This window comes from Narcine bancroftii, chromosome 7 (genome assembly GCF_036971445.1).
Source record: "Narcine bancroftii isolate sNarBan1 chromosome 7, sNarBan1.hap1, whole genome shotgun sequence".
Classification (NCBI taxonomy): domain Eukaryota; kingdom Metazoa; phylum Chordata; class Chondrichthyes; order Torpediniformes; family Narcinidae; genus Narcine; species Narcine bancroftii.
The window spans coordinates 150,890,279-150,914,328 of NC_091475.1; the positions used below are offsets into that span (position 1 = coordinate 150,890,279).

The window sequence follows — 24,050 nt, forward strand, 5'->3', positions numbered from 1 at the left end:
TGTTACTTCTCTTATTGGATTGATTTCTCAATTCAAGTGATAATTTTATATTTAATTGTTAATTTTCTTAATATTTTGTTAACAGTATGCTTTCATAGTGATGTAATTTATAAAGTTCACTCTTGGAAAGTTTGAACTAATGAAATAATATTTTGTTAAACATTTTTTCAATATTTCCATACATGTACACACATAACTAATGTGTAGGTCAGGAATGTAGCCATTCAATTAATTTACCAATCTCAGGAGATCCACGCTATTTCATTTGTCTTGATAAGTACACTGCCAGCATGAAGCTGTGGTATCTGGTGTATCCATTTTGGTTCCTGCATACAGTTTAAGTGTGTGCTTTGAATCAGCCTGTAGTTCATCAATGTGGGAGTTAAGCAATTTCTCCAACATCTGGGCTCGTTCTTCTTCTTCTTCAAGGAAATGCTCTGTCACTGAGGAAATGTCTGAAATCTCTGTGGGAGTCTAAACATAAACATAATAAATCATTTAATTTGGAAATGTAATAACATTCATAGTTCAGCACATATATTTAACCCTGCTGAATATCCCACTGAATAATTGTACTGTTATCATAATTTGCAAATATTTGTATTTCTTGATACCTGCAAAAGTAATTATTTGTAACCTATTTATATTCTACAATATAATTTCAGTACCACATTCTGAATACCTAAAGTAAAGAAATATATTAAAATTAGTTGGCAAATTTGTTATCTTTACCAAGCATGCTCTAATCTGGTCATTGCATATCTCCAGACTTTCAAGAGAGATATTTGTTGGATGTTCAGTGGATTAAAATGGGTTCTACAGAAGATGCCATCTTGTGCCTCAGATTACAAGGTAAAGAGAAAAAAACCTAAAAGTGACCTCAGGATATCTTCCTTCCCTTTAGCACACTATATGCTCTATTGTTCCAATTTGGATTCAGCTGTTGAACATGCATCTTCCATTTATTGGTTCCCATGTTACCTGATGCTGTCCTCGTTAATGTCAAAATTGGAACCATTATCCCTCTTCTAAAGAATTTACATTGACCTCTTTCTTAAAATTAACTATCTCATTCTCAATCTCCTTTTGTTCTTGCTTTTTGGATGTCACTCGTCAATTCTGTCCCCCCCCCCCCCCCCCACCCCCCCCCGCCACTCTTCCCTTTGCGAACACTCAAATTAGTCTCCGACTTCCACTACAGTGTTGAGGTAGTCCTAATCAAAATTACAAATGACCTCAATAACTGATGCATTATTCATCTGACCTCTCTACACTCCTCAACTGAACTAATCACACAATCCTCCTCACTGCCTTTCACATGTTATGCAATTGCCATGTTTGGTTCCATATCTATTTGGCCCTACATTCACTTCAGATCCTTGCTATTCCATTGAACCTTGCAATCAGTTACCTTGGCTTATTTCTTTTATTCACTACTGCCTCTTGATGCCATCATGTAAAGGCAGAAGATGCAAATGCTGCTTTCTACAATCTTAGCTGAGTTTGTCAGTGTTTCTGTTGTCATGAGCTCCAAATTCCTTAAGTTGTCACTGGCACAATTAAATATATCAAGTTCAATCCCTGCTGGAAATTCTATCCTTCTCATCAGTTCTTTCCCTCATTACCTATTCTTTCAGTCTGAATCCATTTCTTTGCAATCTTAGCAATCTATTTAACCAAGGGCTAAAATTTGAATCCTATACATTTTCCAAAATAGAGATTTCACATTTCCATCTGTTACATTGTCTGCTTTTGTCCACCTGCAGTTGAAACGTTCATCCACGTCTCCAGAATGTTTTTCTAATCAGCTTCACATTGTGTTTTCTGTAAAATTCTGCTGCTCTGAAAGTTGTCCATTCTGTATCCTTACTACATTCCACTCATTTGTTCTGTCTGACCATAATATGGCTAAAGTAAAATTATCACAGATTATTATAGGATTTTCTATAATTTTTTTGTTAATCACTTTGTTTATCAAAATACAGTGATTGATAAAATTGTAACACAGCAAACATTAGCACAATTGTAAGATTAATAATGCACTTGGCCTGATGGTGAGATTAAAAATTTTTTGTTAGTTTTTTTTGCGAGAGAGCTTACAACTATGCTAGATGACTTTTCAAATGCCAAATGTGTATTTCATTCAGTCAATTCCTTAGGGGTTTGCAACCTGATAACATTACAAGTTAAAATGATTGAATTGAACCTTTACAATAAAAAAAATTGAATTCAAAGTACAATTCTTCCTCTGAAACAAGATTAAATAACTGATTTGAGACGTAGACAATTTGTTCCTCTGTACTTTCAATAGCACTGTTAATGTTTTACTTTTCTTCAAACTCTTGTTCTGCTGCCATAACAGGGGAGAGCACTGATTGAAATGAATATTGTGAATTTCTTTCTGTTGGTGCTGAACAAGACACGCGTTTCAGGGAGTAAGGTTTCAGGATTGATAATTGTCTTTACTGTGCATAACTGAAAATAAAAATGCCTCATTTTACAAAAAAAAATTCATGCTCAACAGTAGATGAATCATTATTAGAGACTTTGGCTCTGTTGGTAATTAATTGCCATATTTATTTTGCACTCAAATATGAATAAAGCAAACTCTAAGGTAAAAAGCATGAATTGGCTTTGGTGAACTGTAAACATATGAAAAGATACAGCAGTGAACAATGAGTTTTAAAGAATTAATACATAATTTATAAGTAATATACATCTCGCTAAGGCAGAAAAAGCAGACCAGTTGTGGTTATCAAAAGAAGTTAAAGAAATTATTAGATCAGGGGTGGGCCACCTCTTTTAAAACTTGCATTCCACTTAAGTATTCCGTGTGCCATAATTCTGTGATTGGTAAGGGATTGCTTCAGGTGGTATGTTAGTGGGAAGTGAAGGTGGATAACTGCTGCTCTAAACCAGTGGTTCTCAACCTTTTACTTTTCACTTACGGACCACTTGAAGTATTCCCTATGCCATAGGTGCTCTGTGATTAGTAAAGGATTGCTTAAGGTGGTATGTGAGTGGAAAGAAAATGTTTGAAAACCACTCTTTTAATTGTACCTAACTGACTCGTTATGCGCACAGTTTCATAACTTCAAAGGAAATAGGACAATGACATTTTTTCTCAAGGAAAATATTTCAGTAACAATTGGGTCCAAAGCAGTGGTTCTCAACTTTCCCTTCCCACTCATATCCGACCTTAATCAATCCCTTACTAATCACAGAGCACTGATGGCATAGGGATTACTTGATTAGATCAAAGAAAAGGTGGAAGGTTTTTCAGACTGGAGGTTGAGACGAGTAGTGTGCCACAGGGTTTGGTTGGGCCCATTGCTGTTTGTCATTTTCATCAATGATTGAGATGAAATTGTACATGGGTGATTAGCAAGTTTGCAAATGACACTAAAAGTGTCTGGTATTGTAGATACATTGGAGAATATCCACCTGAAGCTCCAACTGTTTACTCTGTACCATTTTCTGATGATTGTAATTTTCCAAAGTCCCTCCCTCACTTTTAATTCCTGATGTATAGTTTATTTTTTCTTCTGGGACATCACTGCTACAGAGGATACAAAGGACTGGTGTAAATCCAGTTTAGTTCAACTGCCTTCTCCTTGTTTTCAAATATTGAATCCCCAGACTCACTTTCTGGAGGACCAATACTCACTTTGTTAGCTTTTTATAAAATATCGATAGAATTGTTTATTATCTTGCATTTCTGGCTAGTCTTATCTCATATTCTCAGTTTTTCTTCTTCCATTAACATTTTAGCTACTGTGTTGCTTCTTATATTCTGTCTAATTTTCTGATCTGTCACCCATTTTTGTGCATCTATGATTTCAATTTAAGCATGATACATTTTCTCTTCTGATCAGCTATTGTAATTATCCTTTCACCTAATTTATAAGTTTATCTTAAGTAAGCTCTTTTTTTTTCTTTTTCATCAAACATAATATAAAAGTCAATCATGTTGTTACTGTTACCTAGGCATACCTTCACTAAAAGACCACTAATTATCTTGTTGCTCAATACCAGGTCAGGTATAGTCTGCCCTTGATGAAGGCCTCAAGCCCGAAATGCTGGTTTTGTACTTTTTATCTTTGCAATAAAAAGGGCACTGTTTGACCTGCTGTAGTGTAGATAAAAGCTCGCACTTAACTGGAGGGAGAACTAATGCTTTTATTAGCTTACAACACAGGTAGCGTTCATGAACAGGCTTCAGAGGGGTTCAGGGTTTAGGCAGGAAGCCAGGTTTATATATGGGTCCCCGGGGGAGGAGCTGGGAGGCGGGGCCAGTCATCAATACAGGACCCTTCTAGTGAATCCCAGTTTCTCCAGCAATGTTTTTACTTTTTCTGCACCTAGGTTGGCTCGCAGAATGAGATGTTCAAATAAACTGTCCAGAATATACTCCACAGACTCTCAAATCTCGGCTTCTTTTGTCCTTTTGATTTTTCCAGTCTAAATTAAAAATCCTCTGTTTTTCCCTGAACTTTTCTGACAAGCTCTCAATATCGTTTCATTTACATTCTCTCTTATTACGGAGTTGCTGTTTGAGGGGCCTCTTAACCATTGGCACTAACTATCACATGACCTGCTTAGTTTCTCCAGCACTTTCGTGTATTGCACAACTTTTAAAATTATTTTTACAACTGACCAAATGGCTTCTATGTCCTTGTTTCCTGAACTAAGGTTAACCTTCCTCTACTTGCTCATCTCTTCAGCCAAACATTTGCTCACCCCTCCTAGTAACACAGACGCCATAAAGCATTAAGTGATATTTATTTTTAGTCACAAATGTAGCACTTTTTACATATTAGATTGCCATGATAAATTACAGAAATAAATTATATTGTGGAAATAACTAATGTATACATCACAAAGAAACAAAATTCTGAAAGTTGGTGTAAATGATCAGTTGAGAGGGAGGACTCAAGAGGTATCAGTTCCTGGAGATAGATCCAGGGACAGAAATTTCAAGAATTTGCTGTAAAAGGATTTTTTGTTGGCATTGAGTGGACTCCAAATACCACCTTGTGGCATCAAAGAAGGATGCTCATATTCCTGCTTCTTGAAGCCTGTGAAAATGTTTTAGTTTTTCTCCTAGAAGGATATTATTAAATCAATTAAAGGTTTAGTGACAGGTGAACAGCTTCATGATTCAATTTAACGATAGCAGCAAATTTAAATTCAGCTGAGTTACTTTCTCAGAGGACCTTTCCTGGACCCATCACACTAATGTCATCATGAAGAAAGCATGTTAGCGCCTCTACTTCCTCAGGAATTGGCAGAGGTTTGGCATGATATTGGCAATCTTGGCAAATATCAACAGATGTGTGGTGGAAAGTGTGCTGACCGGCTACATCATGGCCGAGTACGGGGCCACCGATACCTGAAACCCTGTTTCACTGAGCTGAATCTACTCTGAGCTGAAACCCCTGCAAAAGCAGTGGACACAACCTAGCACATCACAGGCAAAACTTTCCCCACCATCAAGAAAATCTATGGCAAACAGCAGCAATCATAGAGATCCACAACACCCAAGAACATGCTCCGTTCTCACTGCTGCCATCAGGAAAGGGATAGAGGTGCCACAAGACTCGTACCACCAGGTTCAGGAACAGCTGCTACCCCTCCATCATCCTACTAATAACCAACATACTCAATCAGAGATTCATTTAAGGACTTACTTTGCACATTAATTATTACTGACTATTTACTCTTTTCTATATTTGCACAGTTTGTTTAGATATTTTTATTTGCATTTTGCTCTTTTGTATACAGGGGTACATATCTTTACCTTGAGTACAATTTACACTACTGGCCTACAGGAAATAGAATCTCAAGGCCATGTATGTACTTTTGACAATAAATTTGAACTTGAACTTTTCCACTTATTTTTAGAAATTGCATTCACATTCTCATGCAGTCACAATGATCTATTAACTAGTCTTCACTGGAATTTTATTTCAGACTCTGAAGTAATAGTTTAATAACATAACAATGTTTCATAATTGTTATAAATTAACTCAGCATTTATCTTTCCACCCCCTCTAAAATTTCTGTTAGAGAGGACTTCTGGACTAAATACTTCTAAGAGAAGCTATCATCACTGCAGAAATGTTACTTTTCTCAAAAAAAAACAAAGTATATCATGTACTGTATGTTACATTTTTAACATATTATGTGACAATAAAAGGAGTCTTGAACAATTGTGCTCGCCTGAGCCTGAAATTTCAACCTCTTCAATGCAAATTCAATACAAGTTCTGGTCCCAATGATGTCTCCTTTGTTATAAGGATAGTCCAATGAAATGGTGGATGGACAATCAGGCTGTCCTGGTTTGCTTGCTGTTAATATTGAAACATTGTAGGAATGAAAGTCTAACAATCCAATTACACTGTTTTGAACATTATGGATTTTCCAATGTTAGAAATTTATGTCTGTGGTTACATTTAATTGGACCTTGTGAACAAAATAATGTTTGACTGTAAATTTAAGAAATCTGAGCAGGAGTTAGTCAATAGGACCTTCAATCCTGAGCCACCACGTATCAGGATTATGGCTGATCCATGTTATTGTCATTTTTCAGCAATATCCCAAACTACCTTGATTTTCTTAATGATGAGATATCTAATCATTTCTGATTCCTGGCTGGAGAATTCCAAAGGTCACCACATCAGAGTGAAAAAATATTCACCTCAGCTACGTTCTGAACATGTCTGCTTCTTGTTCAAAAGCTGTGCACCCTTATCTAAACTTCTCAGATGAGGAAACCTCCTCTCCGCATTTAACCTGGCAAGCCCTTTCAGAATTTTGTTAGCTTTGAGATTTTCTTTCTCCCATTCTTCCGAGTACAGTCCTTATCTCATTTTCTCATTGTGATAAAATGACCATCCCTGGAACTAGTTTAGTGGTTTTATTTGCTGAACTCTCTTTGAGAAATAAATCCTTTTTAGGTAAGATCAAAACTGTAAACAATACTCCAATATGTGTTCACCAAGGCCCTATTGATTTGCCTTAATATTCTGTTGTAAATACTGTTATAATAAAGACTAAAAAAGCATTTGCCCAGTTTCACCTGGATATTGGCCTCCAATGATATGAATAAAAGTACATCCAGATCCCTTTGAATATCAATGCTACTTAATTTCTCACCATTTAAAAGTTTTTCTGCAATGTGCATCAAAGAGGATGACTTGCATTATATTCTATTATATATTCTATCTACCATTGTCTAACTCACGAACTCAGGCTGTCCACATCCCCCTTGAAACCTTTTTACATGTGCTTTCAACTATGTTTGTATCAGCAACAAAATTGGGAAAATAAAGTTTGGTCTCAGTCAAATTGTTCATACAGACTGTGAATAGATCCAGACCAAGCACAGATCCCTATATATTCCACCAGTCACATATTACTATTCTGAGAATGTATTCTTGCTTTCTGTCTAATAACCGATTCTCAAACAACATCAGTATATGACCATACACCCAACCTTGCTGATCAACCTCCTGAGTGGGCTTAAATGAAAGCTATGAGAAAATCCAAGTACACCAAATCCATTGGTTTCCACTTATTTAATCTACGTCAGATCATCAAAGAACTCCAGAAAATTAGTGTATTTGTTGATTTTGATCAATCCTATTATTCTTTTTTGTTATTATCTCCAGCATTCTAGATTCTAGTCTAGAATCCCACATTCCATTGACGTTAGGTCAACAGATCAGTACTTTCCTGTTTTCTCTTTCTCAAATTGTGAGGTTATACACAGGGACAATCTTGAAAATTGCCAAAACTTTAGAGGACATTAATCAATGCATCACCAATCTCCAAAGCCACCTCTCAACTTACAGCATCCAGTTCCACAGGCAAATAAGATCCTGATAACATCTTTTCAAATAGGCAGTGGCTCAGTGCATCAAAATATCAGGCCTAGATTCTTTTCCAATTTAAGAGAAAGAGTGATTTAAAACTAAACCAGAAATATTAAGGGAAGTGTTTTCTGAAAGTTGTATATAAATTCTTAAAAACACTCACCAGTGGCAGGAAATTCCCCTTGGTAAGGCCAGATTCATTTATATCTGCAAACGGTTTATCTGTAACAATATTGCAATGGCAAAAAGAGTCATCTGCAGTTATATTTGGGGGAGTTAGGTTTCTTTCCAATGAATACTCTCTACTTTTTGGACTTCTAAGGCATGGCACAGAAATATTAAAGCTGCTTTGAATGCTGCAGTTCTTCTGAAGGTGTTTAATTTTCTCTTCGTAATGTTGTACAGTTTCTTCAAGTTTGCTTTCCAGGGTCTGCATTTGTTTCTCATTTTCCTGTTGCAATTTTGTAACTCTCCTACAACACACAAAATAAAAGTAAATATTTTACAACTTAACAAAATAAGAGATGAGATAAACAAGAAAGTCTGCAGGTGTTATGATTGTAGATAATATACAAAAGTGCTGGAGAAATTTAGCAGGTCCCCAGCAATGACATATAATCAACATTTCAGGCCTGAGCTCTTCATCAAGGTGTGAGCAAAAAGTTGGCAAGTGCCTGAATTAAAATGTTTGGGGGGGGGGGGAGGAGGGAAAAAGGGATAGGGGAGGAGCACAGGCCAACAGAGGCCACAGGTCAACACAGATAGGAGGGCTGGAGAGACGAGCTGAGAATTGATCAGGGGAGTGAGTTACTCTGAGAATGCAAAACTGGAGGAAAGGAGATGAGGGAAAAGGTAAAAGATGGGAGAGGACTGAAAGCAAACCATATAATTTGCTATTAATACCATATGGTTGGACAGTCCCCAGATAGAATGCGAGGTATTATTTCTCCACTTTGCTGGTGGTCTCAGCCTGACAGCACATGAGACCATGGGCAGCCTTGTCGGTATAGGAAAGGGGCGAGGAATTGAAATGGGTTGCCATTAAGATGTCCCTGCTATTACAGAGGATAGAGCGAAGGTGCTCAACAAAGCAATCTCCAGGCTTTTTCAGGTTCATTCTCTGGTAAGAATTTAAATTGCAGTTCAGGTGGCAGTGTTGAAAGCGCAGCGTATTCCGTCTCCTGTCCCTTGGGCTGTCAAGTCAGGATGGCTGGCTTTCAGCTGGGGCAGCCAGCGTGGGGAAATCCCACGCAGGACGTCCCCACACTGATCCTGCTACCCAGCTATCTCCCCACTCACAAAATCAGTCCCCACACACTGTGGGGCGCCCGGTGCGGGCTGTCAGCGCAGGGACGACCCACATGGGATGTTCCCACACTGATCCCGCTGCTTTGCTCTCTCCCCACTCACGGAGCTGGAGCGGCCGGCGGGGAAGAAGGAGGCTGGTATGACCAGAGGGGAGGGAGTACAGGGGCTGGAGCAGCCGGCAAGGGAGAAGGAGGCTGGAGCGGCCGGCGGGGGAGAAGGAGGCGCTCAAGTTGGGTACCGGCGTTGTTTTGGCCAGCCTCCTTCTCCCCCACCGGCTGCTCCAGCCCCCTTCTCCCCACTTCCAAAATCAGTCCCCACAGTGTGGGGACTGCCCGTGCCGGCCACCCGACAGTGTGGGGACTGATTTATGAGTGGGGAGAAAGGGGGGCAGCGGGATCAGTGTGGGGATGTCCCACGCTGACAGCCCACGACGGCTGCCTGACAATGTGGGGACCGTAGAGAGGAGCTGTCAGGGATATTGCTTCATTGGGCACCTCCACTCTGTCTACTGAGATCTCCCAGTGGCAACCCATTTTCATTCCCTGCCTCATTCCCATGCAAACATATCTGTCCATCATTTCATTCACTACCAGGCTGAAACCACTTGCAAATTGGATGAACTACACCTCAGGTTCTGCCTGGGCACCCTCCAATCAGACGGCATTAATATCGACTTCTCCGGTTTACGTTATTTCTCTCTTTCCCTATCCCCCTGTCTCCTTTCTTCTAGCTCTGCATTGACAGAGCTACCCCTTTCCCTGATCAATCCTCAGCTTTTCTCTCCTGCCCTCCAATGGCCTCTTGGCTGTTGGCCTGTACTCCTCCCCCTGCCCCTTCTTCCCTCCTCCCTTTACCTTTTTTATTCAGGCACCTGCCTGCTTTCTGCTCCTACCATGACAAAGGGCTCAGCCCTAAAACATTGGTGATATATCTTTGCCTCCTGTGGGCGCTGCCAGACCTGCTGTGTTTCTCCAGCACTTCTGTGAAATGAGTATGGTGAACCACTGTAATGTAGAATTGTCTGGTCGAGCACACTTATTGGCTGGCTATAGCCGTGGCCCCTCCCCACAGGCTCCTGAATAAAGGTGGCTGTTCCACAGCCCCCTGCAGCTCAGTGCAGGACAACCAAACAGTAGGGATATGCTATGTTCTCAAGTGAATTTAAAAGGCTTTAATTTTTCCACTATTGTCTCCTGAGTGATTGATGGTGCATCAATTTAATTCACTTGAAGTTTTCTGCATTGGAGCAGATCTTCAATTGCTTGAGGCATCTACCAGCTTCGAACTCTGGCTGCGCTGTTTTGAAGCATTCCTGCAGGCCTCCTCTACCATTGTGTGATCAGAGATTGACAAACTGTAAGTACTGCACTCCCAGGTTGGTATCCTGGTGTTTTCCATCATCAAGGATGCCACAATGTACCAGGAGGACATCCTCAAAGGCCAATGCCTGCATAAAATCAATGTTGTCTATGCTAGACACCTTCTAGTGACTCAAAAGCACAAACCCGGTGAATCAAATGCTGAATATCTTTGGACCCTGCAAGCACTTGGCAGGGCCTGCGAATGGAAAGCCATGTCCGCTGCAGAGTATACAGAGGACCTGATCCAGAATGCCTACATCACGGGGATCAGGTTAAATTACATTCGACAGAGACTTTTGGAGCAAGAGGAAGTAGTTTGTGGAGAACAGTCGAGCTGGCAGATATGGTGGAGGTGATTCTCCAGAACATGGAGGACTACTCAACCAACAATGCAGCCACCTCATGGTCAACCTGGTCACAGCCATCCTGGAACATGCCACTAACACCCCACCACTCTATTAATGACAAGACTACAGCAGCAGTGCTCCACGAAAGCCTCCTGACGCCCTCAACCGGCTCTGGTGACCACCAAAGTGCCACTTTAGCAGCCTGTGCAAGCACCAGCTACAGAAAGAAGGGCCACTATGCCAAGGTGTGCAAGTTCAAATCCCTTCCTAGCAGTGCCACAGGCAGATTGTGGGGGCCATTTTCTGCAACACTGCCATCACCTGGGCCCAGCTACACTACGTGTGGGCTGCGGAGGCCGCTATCTTGGGTACCATCTTCTGGATCCAGCAGGCTGTGGGGGCTGTCATTTTGGATGCCACCATCTTCTACTGCAGCAAAGTGCAACAAACCGACCCTAGCCCCTATCACCCTCAACCAGGACAGTCCGCATCAACTTGCCAGGTTGATGATGGACATGAAGGGCATGTGACAAGTTGCTTGTTTGATAGAACGAGCACGGAGAGTTTTATACATCTGGACACAGTGTGGAGCCTCTCCCTCACAGTACTGCCGGTGAACCAGAAGGTCTCCCTCACATCCAAGTCGAATAAAGTGGACGTTCAGGGTTTCTGTATTGTAACTTTAACAGTGTGGTGTACTGTATATAACAACTTTAGACAATGACATTTGATGGGCCCCATCCACCCCTCACTGTTTGTAACCGGCAATTCAATAACCAACCCCTCACCATACACGTCCCCCAACCAAACCATTCACCATGCACGACTTGCAGGCTCTCCACACTTAAAGTTCCCCCTCCATTGCTTACCCCCAACTGCGAGCCCGTCACCACTAAAATCAGATGAGACAGCGCTGGGGACAGAGCCTTCATCTGGGCAAAGATGCAATGCTTACTTAAGGAAGGAGTTACTGAAGCCAGCAATAACCTTTGGAGAGCACAGGTTGTGGTAGTGTGGAACAGGGAAAAGAATAGAATGGTCATTGACTACAGTCAATAGATACACTCAATTGGACGCATACTATTTCCCACGAATCGCCAACATGGCCAACCAAATTGCCCAGTAACGGGTCTTTTCAACCATCAACCTAAAGTCAGCATATCACCAGCTACCCATCCTCCAGAGGACCGCCAGTATATGGTTTTTGAGATGGATGGCCACCTCTACCACTTCCTGTAGGTCCCTTTGTTGTCTTCCAGCGGGAGATGGACTGTATGGCGGATCAGTACGAGTTGAAGGCCACTTCCCTGTATCTCAATAAAGTCATCATCTGTGCCACGATCTGCAGATCTCTGATGTCAACCTGCAGATATTCTCAAGATAGCCAAGCACCTTAATCTGACATATTCCTTGTTTCATTTCAAAAGAGATAATCATACCCAGGCCTGGCCTTTTTTCATGAAATCAATACAGGTGCAATTTTCGGAATAGATCAGTGGACAATGAATAATTAATTAGTATTTATATAACCACTTGTAAGTTTGTGCAACACAAGCCAATTGAAAACTAAAATTACTCGGAAGATTAGTTAACTCAGAATAGTCAAGAGACTAAACACAGGACCTTTCTGGCCCATCTTCTCAGAATCACAGAGATCACTAAATCAATCAGAGAAACAAAGCCAAGATGGTCCTGTTCTGATGACCAACTGGATTGGACACAGGAGCCATTTTGCTCACCAAGTCTGCTCTGCCATTTGAATCATGGCTAATGTCATTTTTTTTACAGCCCCCTTCTCATCCCTTCTCTCTGCAACCATTGACACCTTTGTGGAGATACAGCCACTACACTGGCCACACTCCTACCAGCCTACTGCAGGGGGCAACCACTGTACCTGCAGCTAGGCAACCTGGAAGATTGGCCCCAGCTGCCGGCTGTCAATCACAAGCCCGTATAAAGACGTGAGACTGCCACTTTGGGAGCAATCAGACACGTGGAACCAGAAGTGTACTGAGACCTAATGTGTACAAATTTAAGCTAATTAAAGTTTGTTGTACAGTCTGTGGACTAGGTGTCAGAATTATTTGCACAGCAGCACTCACAACCTTTACTGAACCTATCGACCTCTGCTTTAAATCTACCCAATGACTTGGCCTCTACTGCCATCTAGGGCAACAAATTCCACAGATTTATCATCCTCTGGCAAAAGACATTTCTCCTCTTTTCTAAAAGGTATATTGTTGTGAGGCTATGCTCTCTGGTCCTAGACTTTTCGCGCTCCTGAAATAGCTCAGAATCAGAATTTATTGTCATGAACATGTCACAAAATTCATTGTTTTGCAGCAGCGTCATCGTCCAAATATTTATATAAATCACCTTACAAAATTAGTTTAAAAAAAGTCTGTGGTTTATTCAAGAATCTGATGGCAGAGGAGAAGAAGCTGTGTTTGTGCCGCTGAGTGCTCACCTTCAGGCTCCTGTACCCCCGATGGTAGCAGAGTGAAGAGGGCATGGCCTGGGTGGTGGGTCCCTGAGGATAGATGCTGCTTTCTTAAGACACCGCTTCTTGAAGATGCCCTCGAAGGAGTGGTCTGGTGCCCATGATGTCGCAGGCCGAGTTAACAACCCTCTGGAATATTTCCTGTCCTGAATGTTGTTACCTCTGTACCAGACAGTGATCAGTGATGCAACCAGACAGAATGCTTTCCACAGTACACTTGTTGAAGTTCTGAGTCTTTGGTAACGTACCGAATCTCCTCAAACTCCTCACCAAGTATAGCTGCTGGTGAGCTTTCTTTGTGATTGCATCAACATGGAGGCTCCAGAACAGATCCTCAGAGATGTTGATACCCAGGAATTTGAAGTTCCTGACCTTCAATGATGACTGGTTCATGTTCTCCTGACTTGTTCCTGGTCCACAATCACCTCCTTGGTTTTGCTACCATAGAGTGCAAGGTTGTTGGTTTGACACCACTTGATAAGCTGATCTATCTCCCTCCTGTGCGCATCCTCATGGCCGTTTGTAATTCGACCGACAACCGTGGTGTCATCAGCAAATTTGTAGATAGCACTGGAATTGTGCCTGGCCACTTCCACTCTATTCAGCCTTTTCAGTATTTTGTAGGTTTCAATGATAACCTCCCTCCACTCTCTTAAACTTCAGCAAGTACAGGCTCAGAGTTATCGAAAGCTCCACATACATTAATCTTCCCATTCTTCAAAACTGCTCACAATACTCCAACTGCAGATCGTCGCAGCATTATAAACTTGTTTTAAATTCTTGTCCTCTCAAATTGAATGCCAACATTTTATTTGCCTTCCTTACTACTGACTCAACCTACAGGTTAACCTTTAGAGAATCCTGCACTAGGACTCCCAAGTCCCTCTGGATCTCTGCTTTCTGAATTTAGAAAATATTCCACGTCTTTATTCCTTCTACTAAAGTGCATGACCATACACTTCCCTAGACTGTATTCCATCAGCCACTTCTTTTTCCATTTTCCAAGCCCCTCTCCAACCTCTGTGCTTCCTCAAGATTACAAAATAAAATGGCGGAACTGCTGCAATGACAATACTGCCACTGGTGCGGTCCTAGGAGAGGTCTTCCGCAAGGCTGTACTGTCGAGTCCAACTACTGATGGCTCCAGGCAGGGTTTAAACAGCCTGTTAAAGGAGCCGACAGTCTTATTTCAAAACTCTGCGACCACAGCATCTGGGCCAAAGATGGCGGTGCCTGTGATCAGCAGCACTGATGAGTTGCAGACTTTGGTGAAGCAAAGGACTGGCACAGGGCACCATAAAATGGGGAGAATGCCCCCCCCCCACCCCTGTTTGAGAGGGAGAAGCAGAGGAGATGAAATTATGGGATAGTGACAAATGAGGGGCTTTGCAGCTGGACTGTTGGTGACTTGAAGCTGCTGGTCGCTGCGGTCAAAAGACTCACATCAAACTGTAGTGTGGCTCAAGACTGGCTGAAGGGGTACTAGGTATCGGAACCGGGATTCAAGAGCATGTTGAGGCCGTTGAAGGCTATCTGATTGCGTCTGAGGCTTTGAATCAGGAGCCTGGATTACCAGTGGTTTGGACTGGTCTGTATGGCTGCGGGAGCACTGGAGACTAATCTACGGCCACTCAGTGACTGCGGGGTAGGGGTGGGGGAATAGTCTCATTTGCTTCTCTTTAGGGGGTACTAGGCAATTTCTGCTGATGTAACAAATCTTTGCCTGCCTTACAGTTGACTAAAATCAATTTTGTTAATATTACACCTGTTTTATTACATGACAATAAAAGAATCTTGAACTACCAGTCAAGCCACTTATCTTTGTATCATCTAAAAATATGGCCAGAAAGCCATGAATTCCATCATCCATATGAAAAGTAACGGTCCAACACTGACTCCTGTGGAACACCATTAATCACCAGCAAGCCATCCAGAAAAGGCCCTCTTTATTCCCATTCGTTGTCTTCAGCCAGTCAACCAATTTTATATCTATGCAACCTTTAGTGTAATACCATGGGCTCCTACCTTGTTTAAAAACACACAGTTATGGTGGAAGAATTCAGCCAGTCTTGCAGCATCCACAGGAGCTAAAACTACGTCACCTACATTTCAGGCCTGTGCATTTCTTCAAGATGTAAGCAAAAATCATGCAGGTATCTTAATTAAAGACTAAAGATTAAGGGGGAAGAATGGGAGGGGGAGGAGTCCAGACGTAATAGCCAAAAAGTGGGAATTAGATACAAAGAGGAAACATGAGAATTGATTTTGGCTCTGTGAAAGGAGACAGAGGGAAAAGGGAAGCAAGAGAGAGACAGAGCTGGGGGAAAGAAGATAGGGGAACAAAGATGGGGGGGGGGGGGAGAAACCAGAGTTAATGCTAATGCCATTCAGATTGGAGGGTGCCCAAACGGATGAGGAACTGTTCTTCCAATTTGCAGGTAGTCTCAGTCTTTTCTCCAATTTATAGGTGGTCTTACTCGACCCCCTCTCTTACTCCAAGTTAACTACTTCTTCTCACTGCATCCATTTACTAAAATTTGTTGCCAAGGTTTTGTGAGAAACAACATTGAGGCTTCTGCCACTGCAGTGTGAAGATCCTATTAACATTTAAGAGAGTTACTGTTCATGAATGATAATTAGTTTGACATCATTAGGAATATTTAGGTGGCAAACAATCAGATAAGTGGGCATGGCAACACACCAATGAGTAAAAAAGCTGGTGGAGAAGCTCATCAGGCACCGCCTTTACAAATGGTGCTTGATTTGCTGAGTTCTTTCAGCAATTTGATTTTTTGCTTCAAAGGACAGCATTTGCAGCCTGTGACTCCCCTTCAATAAGGCTGCAATGAAAAAGGTTAAATGCCTGCTGATAACCTTACAGAAAGGGACACTGGCTTTACCAATACCTTGCCTGCAAAGGGAGTTGAACATTTTCAAGCTTTTGTCTGCAGTTTTGTGGTAATATTAGTACTAACAAGAAGTCAATGCCACTGCAATTTCTCTACAGAGAACTCTCAACACATTGTGTTGAGTCTCCCAATGGGTGTTCTTCTGTCATTTTATCCTCTGTTGCATTTCATCCAGGGATGCTACTGAAACTTAGATACCTCACGAATAAGTAATTTATGCCTCCTCATGCTTATCTCTTTTATTTTGGGGTTCACTGTTGCTCCAATCTAATTATTTCAATAGCAGTGCCATAAAATCTCGCATACACCTCAATAGTATCTTCTTGGCTATCATCTGTAATTCACAAACTTTGGTAATTTTATTAATATTGTATTTTCCTTTCACTTAAAGACTCAATTACTTTTAGCAGTGGTGTTTGTTTGACTGAATTGATTTTTTGTTGAAGAATTGGAATGGGTTACTTGATGTTCAATGCCCTCCAGAATATTTGGTACAGGCATTTTTTTCCTTTATTTTCCCCTGTACTACACAGTTTTAAATTTATAATCAAACAACTCACATATAACTAAAGTGATCATTCCAGATTTTATTCAAAGTTTTAGACATACAGCATGGTAACAAGCCATTTTGGCCCACGAGTCTACGTTTTGAACAGTGGAAGGAAACCAGAGCCCCCAGAGAAAACCCACGCAGACATGGGGAGAATGTACAAACTCCGTCCAGAGATCATGGGGTTCAAACCCCAGTCCAGTCCCAATCGCTGGCACTGTAAAGGTGTTGTGCTAACTGCTATACCAACTGTGCTACCCTCATGTTATTTATATACATTTTGGTTTGTCCATGAAGAACAGCACACTTTATACATAGTCCCCTCACTCACGGCACCCTAATGTTTGGGACATTTGACTTCACAGGTGTTTGTGATTACTCAGGTTTGTTTAATTGCTTCATTAGGGAAGACATAAGAGAGCTAGGCTTGCTTGGAAGCTTTTGATCAGCTTTGGAGTCTATGGTTGCCAATTTTCAACATGAGAACCAAAGTTGTGTCAATGAAAGTCAAATAAGCCAATATGAAGCTGAAAAACAAGAATAAAACAGTAAGAGACATCACTCAAACCTTAGGATGACTAAATTCAACAGTTTGGAACATCATTAAGAAGAAAGAGCGTACTGGTGGGCTCAGTAATTGCAAAGGGACTGGTAGGCCAAGGAAGATCTCCACTGCTGATAACAGAAGAATTCTCATCATAATGAAGAAAAATTCCCGAATGTATGTCCAACAGATCAGAAATGCTCTTCAGGTGGCAGAAGTGGACATTTCAAGATTCAAGATTCAATTTATTGTCATAGTAATAAAGCAGTATCAAATTACATGAAATTTCTTTTTGCCTGCTGCAAGGCAGACAGATTCATCACCGGCAGGAATTGCCTGACCACCTCACAGTCAGAGAGAGAGAGAGAAGCAAACGAGAGCCCCCTGGCCAGAGTCACTGAGCGTCTGTAGATTCTCCTCCAGCGCTTCTGCAGCCCCCGCAGCCACACAGAGTCCAGTCAAAATCATTAACAACCCAAGCTCCAGATCCAAACCCCCAACATGGTCAGGAACCCTTCAGCACCTCCTCACATCCCAGTTCTGATACCTGGTACCCCTCCAGCCATTTTGAGCCCGTCTCCAGCAGTTTGGAGCCTGGCGCAAGTCTCCCAACAGCAGTGTCCCGCAGCTCACAGCTTCTACAGGTTCCTCGCCTTGCATCACCCGCAGCCTGCAGCACGTAGCAGTCCCTCAGCCGCAGAGCCCCCACACTGGTCCTCCGCTTTGGTCACCGTTCCTGCGGTTGTCTCCTCCACTCCTCCTTCTCAGACAGTGCATGATCTTCCTGTCTGCTGCCCTTCCCCAGAGTCTGCAGCCCCTCATGGCTGCTGCCGATTAATAGGCACCGCCATCTTGGGCACAGACCCACGGTCACGGGATTTCAACTAAAACCAGCATTGGTTCCCTTATCGGGTCATTCAAAGCCTGTGCGGAGTCGAAGGCAATCTACTGGGCAGCTGGACCACGTGGGAGCACTGCATTTCCGCTCCCCACGGGTCCGCACCGGCAGCAGCACTGGCACTACATCGACTCTGGCAGCACCGCCATCAATGGCTTCTTTGGCTTTCATTGGCACAACTCTGGTCCTCATGTTGAAAAATGGCAACTATAGGTTCTAAAGGTGGACAAAAGCTTAGAAGCAAGCCTAGCTCTCTTATGCATGCACCAAAAAAGCAATGAAACACACTCACAAACAACTGTGAAGTCAAATGTCCCAAACATACGGTACCCCAAAATGAGGGGATTACATATAAAGAATGCTGTAATTTCTACATGTTAAAACCAAAATGTATGCAAATAAACTTGAATAAAATCTGGAATGTGCACTTTAATTACATGTGCATTATTTGATTATAAATTTAAAACTGTGGAGCACAGTGGCAAATAAGGGAAAAAATTGTCTTTTCCCCCAAACATTATGGAGGCACTGTATATTTTTTGATATTTTAAATCTTTCTGTGAGCTACATGTGCTTTTGTGTATTTAATGGGAAAATATTTCTGCATTTCTCAAAACAATATCACCAATCTTGACTCAATCTGCAGCTGGGTACATTCATAACATCAGAAATCGGGGCAAGAATAGGCCATTTCACACATCAAGCACGCTCCTCTGTTCAATAAGATCATGGCTGATCTGGCCATAGTTTCAGCTCCACCTACCTGCCTTTTCCTCATAACCCTTAATTTCTTACTATGCAAAAATTTATCTGTGTCTTTTTTCTTATTAAAATATCTTTATTGAGTTTAATAAAAAATACACACATATTGATCGAATACAAAGATTGAAAGATAAAAAAAGACAAACTTCTCCAATAATACTCAAATAATACATATGAAAATTGTGTGTACTCCTCTTGATCAAACCCCCATTATAAAACATCTAAAAAAAAACAAATAGAAAGGAAAAAAAGAAAAGACCCCCACCCATTAATTAAACCCCTCCATCTAAACAAGGTCTGAGTCTTTAGTATATTGAATAAGGCAGCTTTGGGCAGAGAATTTCAGAGATTCACTACTCTGGGCAAAGCAATTCCTCCTCATCTCTGTCCTATATCTACTCTCCCAAAATTTGAGGCCATGTCCCCAAGTTCTATCTCATCTATCAGTCAAAACAACTTTCCTCTCTCATTTCATAATTTTACGTTTCTATAAGATCTGCTCTCATTCTTCTGAATTCCAGCAAGCCAACATGGCCTGTTTCCGCTCCGTCAATGGTTATATGGTTATATGGTTAAGTATAGTCCCAGGTGACTCAATCTCACTTCATGGGCTAACCATCTCATCACTGGAATCAATCTGGTGAACCTGCTCTGCACTTCCTCCAAAGCCAGAGTATCCTTCTTCAAGTAAGGAGACCAGAGCTGCAAGCAGTACTCAAGATGCTGTCTCACTAGTACCCTGTTCTTAAACTCAACCCCTGTACCAATGAAGGCCAACATTTCATTTGCCTTCTAAATTACCTGCAAACTATTTGTTTGATTCATGCAGAAGTGCTACCAAGTCCCTTTGTACAAAAGAAACCCATAATTTTTCACCATTTCAATAATAACCTGATCTTAAATTTTTCCTTCTAAAGTGGATGATCGTATTCTATCTGCTAGACCCTTACCCACTCCCTCAATCTATCTACATCTCTCTGTAGACTTTCTGCATTCCTGTACAGTTTGCTTTTCAAATCAAGTTAGTGTCGTCAGTAAACTTAAATTCACTGCAATATATGTAGTGAACAGTTGCTGGCCCAGCACTGACCCCCACACCTTGCATGTGGTCCCAGGAATTAATGGCCAATCGGCTGTAAAAGGGTAAAGTGTGAAACCAAAATTATCTGAAAGCTGGTGTGAAATGACATAATCTCACGCCAGGGATAGACTGTCTCGACCCCAACTGGAATCTCCTGCATCTGCCGATGCTGACATTGCAATCAGCCAAGTGTGAAATAGAGAAGTGCATTCAGACACTTCTGATTGAAGTTAGAACAGTTCTATCCCCGGGGTTGGCTCCTTGTAAGTGTGAAAGCATGCAGTGTCCTGGTTAAGAGTTGTCAAGTGAGAACAGCAAAAATGCCATTCCTAACTGGAACACTGAACGGCCGATTTACTGAGATGGAAGTGTAATAGGGGCCACTGATTTCAAACCAGAGCAACATCCTATTTGTTAATCAATCCTCTATCCATGCGAATACATTACCCCCAATTCCATGCATCCTTATCAGATTCAAAAGTCTTTGGTGTGACATCTTATCAAATGCCTTCTGAAAATCCAAGTATACAACACCACATACGGTACTTCCCTTGATCCATTGTGTTTGTCACATCCTCAAAGAAATCCAGTAAGTGTCAAGTATGACCTACCCTTATTGAATCTATGCTGCATCCACCTGATGGAATCATTTCTATGCCGATTGTCTCGCTATTTATTCCTGAATGATAGCTATAACACTGTAAACGTTTTCCTGACTACAGACATTAAGACATAATTCCAAAAAGCAGTAAATCGAGTTAAAAACAGGTGATGAAAATATGGAAACCTTGAGGTGAGAAAGAAAATAACATTTATAAAAAAAAAAGCTATCTGGCCTAGAAAATGGATCAATTTGCACAATTTTCTTATTTGTAAATCATACATTATGGTGATTTTACTCAGTGATCATTTCCAGATGAAATCATAGTAACTGGTAAATGGACATGGGTTCTTGCATGCGCAATTCATCTCAACTTGGCTGATGTTTCTCTGACATCATTCACGTACCCCATCATTGCTTGTTAAGAAATATGACGACACATGCTGCAAAATCCTCAGTTGATGTCCCCTCCCCTCATACTGTGTAGTGGAAGATTAATTGTGCAGCTTTAATATTAAAGAGTGTATGTCCATTGGTCCCTTTGAACAAGATATTTATCTGATATACTTTTTGTTAAGAAAACTTTCAAAACTCCAATTTATTTTGGCAAGACATTGATTTTCTTATTGACATCAGGATGTAACAATTATTATTGAATATTTAGAAACAAACCTCATGCTGCGTTTGGTCCACATTATAATGGTGATTTTTTTTTGCACACAACATCTGCCAGCCTCAGTTTTCAAGGCTCAGGGTAATGGAACTGATACCACTGGTCACTTCTTCACTAATAGCACTTCTTTAAAAAAAACTGGCATCAGAGCTGAATGCTGCAGTCAATGGCCCTTTGATCAACCTGCACCTTACAGTGGGGTGGTCTAACTAACAGGGTAGAATTAATTGGTCAGACCATCACAAGGGGCTGTCAAGTCATACAGAAGATTGTTGTGAAGTCTCCCTCTCACAATTTCCCTTACCCATTAGCAACCTTTTACATAGTTATACTGTGAATGCAACAGGAAGAATACTTGGAGCCATCAACAAGACTGTGATATTGGCAATTCCAACACCTTTCAGCATCTGAGAGAATGACCATGTTCAGAACATCACAGCACTGCTTTCAATGCACTGCTGCCCAGTGTTACGATTTTTTTTTTGGAGAGGGGCCACAAGACATTAGTGTTTTTAGGAATTCTCTTCAAAAGATGGTGAAATCCAGTTTCCAGACAGGTGCCTTATAATATCTGCAATTAAATCATGTAAAAATCCATAATACCTGTTTTCATGTTCTTTCATCTCTGCTACAACATGCTGTGTATGGCGGAGGGCTGCCTCGTACTTCTCCTGGCTGGTCCTAGTCGAGATTTCCATTTCTGCCTTTAGTTTCACCATGTCCTTCTGTAATAGTTTATTATCATAAACTAGTTTCTTGAAAGAGGCTGCATATGCATTCTGAAGCTCTTTCAGTTGATTATTTTCTGTCTGTAAAGGATAACAAGTGCGCTAAAATATCATCACTCTTCTGCAACATTGCTCAATCAATAATGTGCAGAAAATACTTTATTGATCTTTCTTTGTTCATTTCTATATGAATTTTTCATAAAATGTGAGGGAAAATTTTTATTTACATTAGGCACATTACTAAAATAAACCACAAACTTGAATATTCAAAATCAATAGTATGAATTTAGACAATAGAAGTTATAAACAAATAAATTGAACATAAAAATAACATAAGAGGTACGATGCAACTGAAAATGACCTAAGAGTTCAAATAAGCAGTCTATTCATCTTGGGGTGGACCGTGCCACTACTTAGCTCACCGGAGTTTTGGAGTTGCAGGTCTCCGTGGGCTCAGGAGTTCCCAGGGACTAATGACGCTAACGCTTTTGGAAGCCACACCATTTCCGGGAGTCACGCGAATATCAAATATTTAAACGACTGTAAGAACGCCATTAAACCAATCAGCTATATTGGTGACCCCAACGGTCCAAATGACATTTTGGACCTCACTATGGATGCACAGAATGTCATTGCATTTACACTTCCAGTATTTTGGACCTCGCAGCCATAGGTCTGGTTCGAGCATGACAAGGCCCAGTTCCATCTGCACCACATCACTGCTAACTCAACAAAGTATTACTATATCATCGCATCACTGGACCAAGACCCTGCGGGGCGTTGTGTTGATTTTTTTATGCCAGACTCCAGCTAATGACAGGTATGAATCCATCAAAGACCTGCTCGTACATACTTTTGGTCTTTCCCGATGCAACAGGGCAGCACGACTTCTCCATATGGACAGCCTGGGTGACCGCACTCCTTGCGAACTAATGAAGGAGATGCTGGTGATCGTGGACGGACACAAGCTCCATCTGTTCTTTGAGCAGCTTTTTCTTGAGCAAATGTCAGAAGACATCCATTTGCTGCTTCCGATGATGACTTTAGTGATCCCTCTCATCTAGCAGCCCATGGGGATGAGTTGTGGCCCTCTCAGTAGAATGGTCAACCTTCAGTTGGGCGCGTAGTGGTGCCACAGCAAAGGGCACGAATCCTGCCCACTCTGGATAGCAGTGCAGTGACAGACTCGGCCAGACGCAGCAAAGACAGAGAACAGTAATACTATAACTATCCAAGATGGGGAGCTGCAGCTAGCCGCTGCCATTCCCCCTGCACACAACTGGGAAATGCCGAGACCTGCCATCAGAAATGGCCGTGACGGCTGACCACAAGGACAACCGCCTTTTCCTCTGGAATCAACACTCAGGCCATCAGTTTTGGGTAGACACTGGGGCAGAGAGTGTTCTACCCCCCCTCCAACCCAGATACACATTGAAGAAAGAAGGGCCCACCCCACACTGCCGCCAACAACGGCAGCATCTGAACATATGGGTCACAGGTAATTCCACTCAATTTTGGTTCGTCATGGTTCAGCTGGTCCTTCGCTGTGGCTGAAGTATCATAGCTGCACCTGGGAGCTGATTATTTTGTGAGCACACTGCTTTCTAGCAGCTCTCAAAGGTCACCACCTAGTTAATTCGAAAACTTTCAAGTCCCTCGCCCTTCACCCCGTGGCATTGCCTGCACCTCACCTCAACTCGATGACACTCTCGGACAATGAATAAGCCAGACTCCTAACAGAATTCCCCAGCATCATTACTCCACAGTTCATGATGACCCAACCAAAACATGGAGTGCAGCACCACATTGCAATGGATGGATGTCCCCTGCAAGCACAAGCACGCAGGCTGCCCTCTGGATAAACTGCAATTGGCTAAAGACGAATTCCATGGTATGGAAGAAATGGGGATT

At 41.7% G+C, this 24,050-nt stretch overlaps 1 protein-coding gene across 10 annotated transcripts in view; it reads right to left on the bottom strand.

The window, feature by feature from the left end:
* LOC138739221 (deuterosome assembly protein 1-like) overlaps window positions 1-24,050 on the bottom strand; it is a 78,427-nt gene continuing 54,377 nt past the window's right edge. For 5 of the 10 annotated variants that reach the window (XM_069890833.1, XM_069890832.1, XM_069890834.1 and 2 more), the window contains 3 exons: window positions 22,015-22,220; window positions 8,041-8,350; window positions 38-474 (listed from right to left, as the gene is read on the bottom strand). In XM_069890833.1, the coding sequence (XP_069746934.1) occupies window positions 262-474; window positions 8,041-8,350; window positions 22,015-22,220 (729 nt within the window). In that variant the 3' untranslated portion in view covers window positions 38-261. Of the gene's footprint in view, window positions 475-8,040; window positions 8,351-22,014; window positions 22,221-24,050 lie in introns of all 10 variants that reach the window. The other 5 variants (XM_069890839.1, XM_069890835.1, XM_069890836.1 and 2 more) reach the window with 4 other exon arrangements.